This window comes from Rutilus rutilus, assembly GCF_951802725.1.
Source record: "Rutilus rutilus genome assembly, chromosome: 8".
Lineage (NCBI taxonomy): Eukaryota > Metazoa > Chordata > Actinopteri > Cypriniformes > Leuciscidae > Rutilus > Rutilus rutilus.
In genome coordinates, this window is record NC_140222.1 from 25,626,799 (window position 1) to 25,637,308 (window position 10,510).

The 10,510-nt window shown below is 38.4% G+C and overlaps 1 protein-coding gene across 1 annotated transcript in view; it reads right to left on the reverse strand.

Moving 5' to 3' along the window:
- Positions 1-3,692: 3,692 nt before the first annotated feature.
- vcam1b (vascular cell adhesion molecule 1b) overlaps positions 3,693-10,510 on the reverse strand; it is an 8,297-nt gene continuing 1,479 nt past the window's right edge. The window contains exons 3-10 of the mRNA XM_084416498.1: positions 9,684-9,989; positions 9,290-9,550; positions 7,945-8,220; positions 6,729-7,004; positions 5,730-6,041; positions 5,378-5,653; positions 4,853-5,113; positions 3,693-4,429 (exon numbers count right to left, since the gene is read on the reverse strand). Of these exons, the coding sequence (XP_084272624.1) occupies positions 4,272-4,429; positions 4,853-5,113; positions 5,378-5,653; positions 5,730-6,041; positions 6,729-7,004; positions 7,945-8,220; positions 9,290-9,550; positions 9,684-9,989 (2,126 nt within the window). The 3' untranslated portion in view covers positions 3,693-4,271. The remainder of the gene's footprint in view (positions 4,430-4,852; positions 5,114-5,377; positions 5,654-5,729; positions 6,042-6,728; positions 7,005-7,944; positions 8,221-9,289; positions 9,551-9,683; positions 9,990-10,510) is intronic.

Genomic DNA, 10,510 nt, shown 5'->3' on the forward strand with positions numbered 1-10,510 from the left:
TGACTTTAACTAAAATCTTTGCAGTTCACGTTTAGTGAACATTAGCACACATGTTTGTGCTAAAGTACTTGGCAAGGAGATTGTCACTGCATCAGCAACTACACAGTCACTGCTTTTAAATAAAGCAACAGGCAGCATGACATCAGTGTTTCTCTGCTACATTTTTTACTGAAGCACAGGCTCTACTCTCCAGCACAATGGTGACACACAAAACTAATTAATTAAACTAAAAGATCTCTCATATAACATCTTGTGCAAAACACATAAAACACTTCAGTTTCATATTTACTCCGCATAACTTTTTTCTATGAACTTTTACTAATATTTCAGTGAAATTAACTTCTTCTGTTTAGTAAATTTGACTGTTGAGTTTTACAGAATATGACTGTTTTTCCTTGATTTTACGGTAATCTACTACTGGCAGCTGTGGTTGCCAGTAAAATGCTGTTTTTCTACAGTTTTATGATGTAAATTAATTTACAGTTGATTACCGTTAAATTACACTTCACTCTGTTTTTTATTTTTTAACCCTTTAAACCCCACTGCAAAATCATACAGAGTGTTGGAGTAACACTGAAGCAGTGTTGAAGTTAATTATATAATTCAGTGATTAATTAACTGATGATTGAGCATTAGTGATGAACACCTGATGTTAACAAGCAGAATCACTGAAGGACAGAGGAACAACAAGAAGATAAACAAGTAATAAAAACTCAGTGAGTGTTTTAGCGCAATTTTCTCACCTCATGGGATCACAACACTAAGAGATAGTAAATCTTTTCCTGGATTTTTTTTGTGCGTTCCCGAGATTAGACCTTCCTTAACATAATGCCGAAAACCCGAAGTCTCTAGGTGGTCTGGTTGAGGAGTAGATAGAAGTGCAAGATTGGTGCGCACAGACGCACAGAACAGAAATCATGAGTTAACAATCGCAATTTGTCCGGTGGAAAATTGCGCTAAAAAGCGAAACACAAGAACTACAACTGACTTCAGCCACAGAAGACATTAAATCTCTGAAGATCTCAGCAGAGGAGGATTAAACAAATCTAAAAAATAGCATTACCAGCTTAGCTTATTACTAACCAGATTTATTTTTTCATACGTCTACAGAAATTCCAATTGAGAATCAACAGAGGTGTAGATGTTGTTTTGTTTCATTTGACATTACCATTATGGAGATCAGTGTTTGCTTTAGTTGGGCTCTTGACCCTCGACTTCAAATTAGTTTTTCTTTGGCTGCTGTAACTGTGTGTTTATAAGACACGTTTGTTGTGGCAAAAACAAAGCCAATAAAAATTAGATCAGGTGTTGCTGGTTATGTTTTGAAAATTTTGTCATCACATAATGTTTGGCTCACCGATCTCATTCAGTGTCTAATCATTTATCAAAAATGTGTGTTTAATACAGCTTAAATTAATATTATTACACTGTGAAATTACTGCAAAAGATCAAGCAGTGCTGCGCAATTTTTAAACTCATCATTCACTAAAAAAAATTGTAGCTACGACTTCAGTTAGACACAAACAGACATCAATAATCAGCCAATGAATCTCAACAATGGTGACCATCAACAAAAAAGATAACAAATCGGAACATCATAAAACATGCTACTAAAAGTCAACACAAAACCAACAACAAAAATAAAAGCAAATAAGACAATAAGAAAATAACCAGACAATTCAGCTGCATAATTTATTTATGCTGCAATGCATGCTGGGAGTCTTGGACAATTTTTTTTGTACTATGCTGGTACCCAAGATGCATTGCAGCATGAAACTTTTGATTGTCACCATTGTTGAGATTCATATGCCGATTCTTGATGTCTGTGTGTGTCTGGCCGATATAGAAGATCAAAATGTTCTGTGCATAAACTTTGTAAAATTCTTCATATATTCTGGTTGTCAAAACTCCGATAGGACTTTATCTGTAAAATCACAGTGATACCATGATCAAAAATACAAAACATCACCCAAATAAAAACTGTTGACAATAAAAGAGATCAGTGAATCGGCCACTAGATGATGCTTGTGACTATTAACAAAATGTCATCTGATCATGTTTTCTTTCAGCTTTTTTGCAATAGTAAATGTATTTTAAAGACAAAGCTATCGCAGCCAAAGAAAAACTATTGTTAAAAAATCAAGGGTCAAGAGCCCAACTAAAGCAAACACTGATCACCATCGTGGTGACATCAAATGAAAATAAAATGACATCTAAACCTCTGTCACCTTTTAATAAGAACTTCTGTAGATGTCTAAAGTCAATCTGGTTAGTAATAAGTGAAGCTGGTAATGCTGTTAATTGAGTTGTTTAATCCTCCTCTGAGATTTAATGTATTTTATCTCCAGTTGATTTCATATTTGTTCTGTTCTTCATGTTCCTCTTTCCTTCCGTGATTCTGCAGTGAACAGCAGGTGTTCATCAGTGTCTACATTAACTTAGAAAATTAACTGAATTAACTATGTAATTATTCACTCAGTCAAGTGGACTATAAATTCTACAGGTAACAAATGTTTTGTGAAATACGGTTTTATCACTGGTACACTGGTCAATTTACGGGCTAATCTGAACAACCATTTTATTGCCCAATTTTGTAATTTATCAACTAAAAATAGTCATATGGATCCTACATGTTTTATCATGTTTTAGCCTATTGCATTTGTCTTGTCTGGGAGCCCTGCGTATACGGTACAAGATTGAAGTTGAGTCACTGTTGAAGCAATCCTTCAAACATGAGTCATTTCAAACAAGAATCAGATATCAGCAGAGACACTGAGAACAAGAATGAGATGTTCTTGACCGTCATCGTTATGCTGATAGAAGATTCGCAACGGCACTTACCACTAACACACAATTCTCACATAACCACCATGTTCAGAAAGACTTCAAGTACAATACAAATAAGGACGTGGTTAAGTGTTTAACTGGAAAACGCTTATAAATCAGCATTCATCACTATTATACTCATACTCAGGCAAACACCAGCCTCTTTGGAAATATTACTGTATAATGTCCAAATAAAGGCAAATGTTAGCACAAATATGATCAAATACTGCCATTTTTGTTAAGCAAAAACACATTACTTATTGCTGGTTCATCCTTAGTGGCCTTACATCTTTCTAAGAGAACATTGTTCCATTCACACCTTTGCTTCTCCTTTTCCCTGTGGAACATGAAAGCACGACCCACCCCCCTTTCCCATTGCATCTGGATGGTCACCATGGCAACAGCCTTTTATAGCAACACTGACAAAAAAAAATCAATATAAGACACTAAAAAAGGAGTGAGAATCTCGAGTTTGAGTCATTTAGTCTTAATGTGCTGGCTAAAATAAATGGAATGTTTTTCTGAGGGTCTGTTCTTGATTGGTCTTGAAAGGATGGAAGCACACATGTGGTGGAGAGGTTTATTTTTGGAAGGTGTGCTAGTTCTTATTTTGATCAACTTGCTCCCGTCTTGTTGGAATTTAGGAAACTGTTTGTGTTGATAGCTAAATATGCAGCGAATGCACGCCTCCAAAGCATTCCACATTTATTGCGCCGAACGGATTTTATAACATCGTTATATGCCAACAGGAACACCGAAAAGCAAAACTGAAATGTCAAAGGAAAAGTGAAGCTATAACAGACGCAGTGGATTCCTGTAACACTCAAATTCCCCTGGATTTTCCCATAAAACTCTCCGAGATCAAATGACAGATAGCTGCTTTTTAATAAAAATGAAAGCAATTTGACAAGATTTCAAACCACATTAAGCACAGAATTTTCAGGACACAATATCTACTTGAGTACATCAAATAGATTATCATCTAAAATGTACCAGTTAAACCTGGGTGGCTAGGTTACATTCTATTAATGCTAAAGTGTTTACATCTATTCTTCACAGTTTTATCATTTGCATTTCAAAACAGCTTTGACTTTCAAAAAATAAATAAAAATCACATATTTGAAACCGCTTTAAGTCCAGACCAGGCGGTCTGGTCTCAAAAACAACTTCCCAACTTCCCAACATTAAGGCCATGGAGAAACCATGGAGAAACCACACCGATTCGATTTCCCTCCTCTAGGGATGCGTGAAAACTCTCGGAAACATTGATTGTCTCTGGCTGTGGAGAATGCAGGTTCCCATCCGGCTGGGGGTTTGTCACCTGAAGATCCAGATGATGAATCCAGTCACCTGCAGTTCTTGCTTTCGGGAGGCTCTGGGCCCTGGCAAGACAGTTCAGCCGAGCTTAGCTGATTCCAAAACAGTTCATGGAGTCTATACACAGTCTACACGGTGCCCGGATTGCACTTCGTAAGGTCGTACGATCCCATCTTTCTGGCTCTCAACGCGGTCACCACAGCACCAAGCAGCGCAGCAGAGGCTCCCAGGAAAATCGCAGGGATTATAAAGTCATTCCAAACCAATGAAGGGTCATATCTTTTCTCTGTAACAAAATATCAAAGAGATCAGAAAATTGTAAATATGTTGTAAATTGTCCCAACCAGCCGATTTTGAAAGCGATTTTGTCAGCCTATTTTTGCGTCTGAATATGCCTGATTTCCTGGTATATGATAGGTGAAGTGAAAAGACTAGTATGTCCAAATTCATAGTATTCATAAAACAGCAGATGAAAAGTACCCAGATGTACCCAGAGTGCCTACTCAAAACATTATGTGATTTCTTATGTTTCTATTTCGATGACATTAAGCTGGGTAGCCCTTCCCACAGTGAAATTTTATTGGTCCAAAATTCTTCCTCACTTCACATTAAGCTTCAGATATGTTCTGATCGCCTGGGATTATGTCGCTATGCGAGAGTTACTCAGACATTCAATAGCTTGATATAATATCTGACCAGTTTCACTCACCAATCACGTTGATGCTGAAAGTCTCCGTCTCGTAGCCCAGGTCGTTGGTGACGTTGATCTGATATAGGCCTGTGTCATTGGGAGTGAGGTTGATCAGTAGGAAAATGCCATCAAGGGAGTAGATATTTTCTTCGCTATCCAGCTTGCTGAGGACCACCACAGGTGGAGGGAAGCTCACGGAGCGACAACAGATGGTGATATTCTGCCCCTCCTGAACATCTGTGGATGGCAAGACCTCCACCGTTGTATTCCTAGGTGGTGCTGGGTTACAAGAGGCATAATAATTGTCAATTACTTAGACAGAAACCGCTTAATACGAGCAAAAAACAGTAGAAGCTAAATTAATCAATTTTGATGAAAAGGAGAACGAGGCAAAATGGAGAGCAAGGCACTCCTATAATTATAATGTATTTCAAATAACTGTTGATATTTCAAACACTAAAACACATTAATACTATGCCCAGGGTAAATTGATTGATTTTGACCAGATGTGATACCTTCTAATTCGAAAAATAAGTAACTTACCGTTCACAGTAATCTCCACACTATCACTGTGATGTCCATACATATTAGAAGCTTGACAAACATAGAAGCCAGAGTCATCCAGGTCAACCGAAGGCAGGGTAAGCAATGTTTCAACTCCATCACTGGCAATTAGCTCTGTCTGAATGCCATCCGACACCCTGCTCAGCACCGTACGCCCCACTGGAAAGCTGTCAGAAACGCAAGAAATGCTCACAGTTTCTCCTTCCTTCAACTCTGTCAGAGGGCTGACAGTAATCTTGGTTGCACTGGGGGGATCTGTAAAAGGAGCGCAATGTCAGAAAACCAAGACAAAGTCGTACTTTAAAGGAACAAAGAAACAACCTTGACTTACAGTGAACGGATAATGTAGTAGACGCCGTCCTTACTACTTGAGCGGCTGGCACACCATGCATGTCCAGCAAGACTTTGCATGTGATGAGTTTGCCCTGGTCTTTGCGGTCCGTGCGGTATGAGTACACTGAAGTCAGATTTGTTGTTCCATTTGAAAATGACCCAAATTCCGTATGCATTTCTCTCTCTCCATCCATCCACAGGATTTGGAAACGGTTAGCTGGGAAAACTTCCTGAACAGTGCAGGTCAATTTCCTCATCTCTCCCACCAGACAAGGCCCAGAACCTTTTATGATAGGACTTGTAGGAAATGCTGATAAAAGAATAAAATTGAATGACTAAGTACTTTCAAGTATAAATACACAAGAGCAACGCAACACTCCCTCGCACATTCTAAAAAGTTAATATCCGCTGAGAGCAACAAAATGTTTTAGGGAAGTTTGTTTTCTATCAGGGGAGTTTTAAATCTTGACAACATTAACCACTTTGATGACCTCGGAAGGCTTTGTTCATTCTCGTTTTGGAACATTTATAAATGCTTTTATTCCTGCATCAAATCAATGTCATAGTGAACTATTTTTTTTTACTTTCCACAAAGAGACTTGACTGAATAACAGTTCACGGATGACTCATGATTAATGGCTGGTTATTTGCAAATCAAGCTCAAACTCTCAAACTTTGAGGAGTTAAAATAAAGGGAACTTATCCTTGATAGTAAGATTAACTCTTCTTTATTTTAATTAAATTCTTTTAGTATCGTAATATCTTTTTGTTTGAGCATCCCACCTAGCCAGACGAGTTTTGGACGGGATTATTTGTTTTATCAACCAATGGTAGATGTGGGCAATGTTCAGGAAACATAGTGAATTATTCTTGCGATTCTATTTGGTGATGCTAGTGACAGAAATGACACATTTCACCTTGAGATGTCGAAAACTATGTAACATTAATGTTTTGACGTAAACTCGAGACTAAATAGTAAACCTTTTGAGATACTTACAAAACACCTTCACTTCCGTCTGTTTGGACTTCTTTATCGAGCCACATGTGACCTCACAGACGTAAGTTCCCTCATCTTCCAGGTCCACTGGATCAAGAAACAGCTGGGACTGGAAGCCATCAGTCTCAATTCGCCTGAGGATCGGCATATTTGAAAGATTCTTCCAGGAGAACTCAGGTCGAGGGCAACTTGAAGCCTGACAGGAGAGCACCAGACTGGAGCCTCTGTCTGACACAATGACACTATCCGATTGCAGCTTCACTTCTAGAAAATGAGCTGTGAAGAAAAAAAGAGAAGTTTTGACTTGGTACCTCAAGCCGAAATTTGCAGAAATGTGAACTGTACTTCAACTATTAAACTTCAAGCTCAAATTTAAGACGAGGAACCATAATCTCAGTGTTACTACTAATCTCTCTCAGGGGCTGTTTACTCGACACCGTTTTCAACTAGAAACGGAAGACTTTTTATGCGTTTTGGCCGTTCATTTACACAACAAAGGTGTTTTGGTGACATGAAAATGGAACTTTTGGAACGGATACAGATATTAACAGTAACAAATAAGGGGGAGGGGGAGCATTCAGACATCATTACAAGTGGTTATAAGAATTACACAAATCAACAGAATATAACATTTTTACATCGTGAAAAAACATGTTTTCGAAGCCTTTGTGTTCAAAGGTTTTAACATTTTCTGAAAGGAAGTAAAAAGGGACTTTATATCAGAGGAGAACATTCTAACATTGGGGTTACAGTGAATGGTTCTGGCTTTAAGATGGAATTTACCCAGAAGACAAAGTAATAATACAGTATTATCAAGATTAACATCCTTAAAATGAAACCGATAGATTATGTAATTTGTGTAGGCATGTGTGTTCGGCTCGAGTGAACTGTAGTAAAAGAATGCGTATGTGCGCAGGCTTTCTTTACGAAGGACATCGCCAACGACTTGTATGGCATGCATAAAACAGTGTTATTAGTCGTTTTCACAGATCCGTGTGAACGGGGATCGTTTTGATAACGTTGTAATCTGTACAAAGAAAAACTTTTACGTTTTAAGCACATCGTTGTTGTGTAAACGTACCCTCAGAGTGTCTTTAGGGATTTGATTTAGGCCTACAATTGGTTCCTCTACAATTGGTTACGCTATAACTGCTCAACAGACCAAACTTTGTACCAACAATATCCACTAACACAAGACATACATTCATGGTCTTACCCTCAACGGTTAGATTGAGAGTGGTCCTCTGACTGCCGTGCTCATTGATAGCCTCGCAAACAAACATGCCAGAGTCGGACAGCTTGACGGAGTGGAGGATAACTGATGTTTCATTCCCTTCACTGGTCATTAGCTCTCTGTCTGTACCGTTCTCCCTCCTGCTAAGAACCACTTGTGTTACTGGAACAGAGCTGGACTTGCAGGAAATGTTCACGTTGTCTCCTTCCTTCAGACTTGATTGTGGACTTGCTATAATGAGTGTGTCCATGGGAGGTGCTGCCAGGAAATTCAAAAATAAGATTAATTAGGATCAAAGTGATCCTGCATATTTAGTAGGAGTGTAACAGTACACGTATCTGTCCCGAACCTTCACGGTACGGACGTCATGGTTTGGTGCATACAGTCAGACGACGAATACAGTCAGTCACTGGTGATCCACACTCCAGTCCAGAAGGGGGCGTGCACGGTAATGCAACTCTGTTTGCTAATCGTCACAACCGGAAAAAGAGCAGAAGAAGAGACAATCTATGCGCCACCAACCCAAAACAAGAGTTCAGATGGCACGCAGGAGCTTGGTAGTAGCCTAAACACTGATTTCGGGTTCATTTTTGTGACGCGCTCTACAAGCTTCACGTAAAGGAAATCGGGCATCCTGTATGTTTGCTTTATTTTATAAAACCCACAATGATTTGTTTTTATTGTGGGTGTACACAAAAATCTTCGTATGCGTTATTTTCATATTCGTCATTCGGTGGCTCTGAATTATCAAAACACCTCTCAAAATGCTTGCGGATGCGGAAAACGCAGAAAATCGAACCCAATCCCCAAAACTGTACGGCAGACGAAAGATTCGGAGGCAGTGTCTGCACATGTGATTGACAACGTTAGGTTGAATTTATTTTTTAACGTGCGAAAATTTCGGACGAGAATTTCAGACTCAGTGTGGAGTATTTTAAGTATTTTCCGCTGTTATGTAAGACAAAAATCATTTGGCATTGTGCCGATTTGTGTCGTAAAAGTCTCACTACAGTCAGGTGATAAAATATGCCTGGAAATGGGAAGCCTCAGGTGCCGCTCCACTCAACGTATCCTCATGGAAAGGTGAAGTAGGCAGATGTAGATGGCTCTGTTTCTCCTTCTCGCTCAACTTTCTGTGATTTCTTGAAAAAGCGTAATATTGAACTTTGTGCATCCGCCATTGACACCGCATGTTAATGAAATGTATGGTACTCCTATGGAACCGTGACCCCAAAACCGAGGTACGTACCGAACCATGACATCTGTGTACCGTTACACCCCTAATATTTAGAAATGAGAAACTTAAGGAATTATATGAACCACTAACCTTGAACGATTACTGAAACTGTGGTGTTTTGTCTTCCCACGTCATTGCTAACGCCACACTGATAAGTACCAGCATTCGATAAGGACACGTTATGTATGAAGAGATCTTGACTTTTTCCCATTTCCACAGACTGGCCATCTGGTTTAAGAGCCGTCCATGTAAATTCTGGCTTTGGGTTGCCCTCAGCCTCACAGGTCAAAGTTAAACTGGATCCCAGTGAGACGGCGGTCGCTCCAGATACTTTAACGTTATGCGGTGCAGCTGTGAAAGCAATGGGAAAACGAATGACCATGGGGGGTCAATATTCTTCAGAGAGGAACTACTATTCCCACATCCGTTTTGAGTTTCATTTAAAAATGGTTTGCGTTAGTATATGTAAGTAAGTACAACTTACAAAGAACTTTCATGCGTACAGACGTCTCCTTGGTCTTCTCATCGAGGGGAACATCATCCAGATTGAGTGTTGCTCTGCACGTTATTGCCTTCCCATCATCCTCACTTGAAGGTGTGAATATGTAAGGAATCCTCACTACATCTGTGCCATGTTGTCCCTCATCAGTCTTGAGAACCTTGTCTCCATTTAGCCACTGCACTTCAAAATACTCCGAAGGGTATACAGAAGACACTTCACAGTCCAAAACGCTTTCCTTTCCCAGTATCATGCGATCATACCCGGATATAACTGGGTTTTTTGGAAAAGCTGAAAAAGATTTAAAGTTTCAGATATGAGTAAATAAGCTAAAATAATCTAGAAAATATGTTTAAAAGTTTTATGTGGCATTATGAACAAAAAAAGACGGGCTAGTTGTCACAAAGTATAAAAACTCACTGTAAAGAAATATTTTCATAATTTGTCATCTTTTATCAAACTTATTATTCAACTTATTGTAACTAAAAAAAATTAATTTCAATGAACTAAACATTTTAAGGCAACCTGGTAACTTACTTTTTAAAGTTAAACCAACAATATATATATATATATATATTTTTTTAATATAAGGTTTTAAAACAAAAGTCACATTACAAAAATGTGACTGGCAAAAATGGTTACTTTTTACATTTTTGCTCTTTTCATTAATTCATTTTCTGTCGTAATTGTTTTATATTTATATATACACTATAATTTAGACATAACAATATACATTTTAAAATCTCTTGTGGAAGGTGGTCATTTTATCAAAAACTTTAAATAGTACTTTATAATTCAAACAATCAAATTCT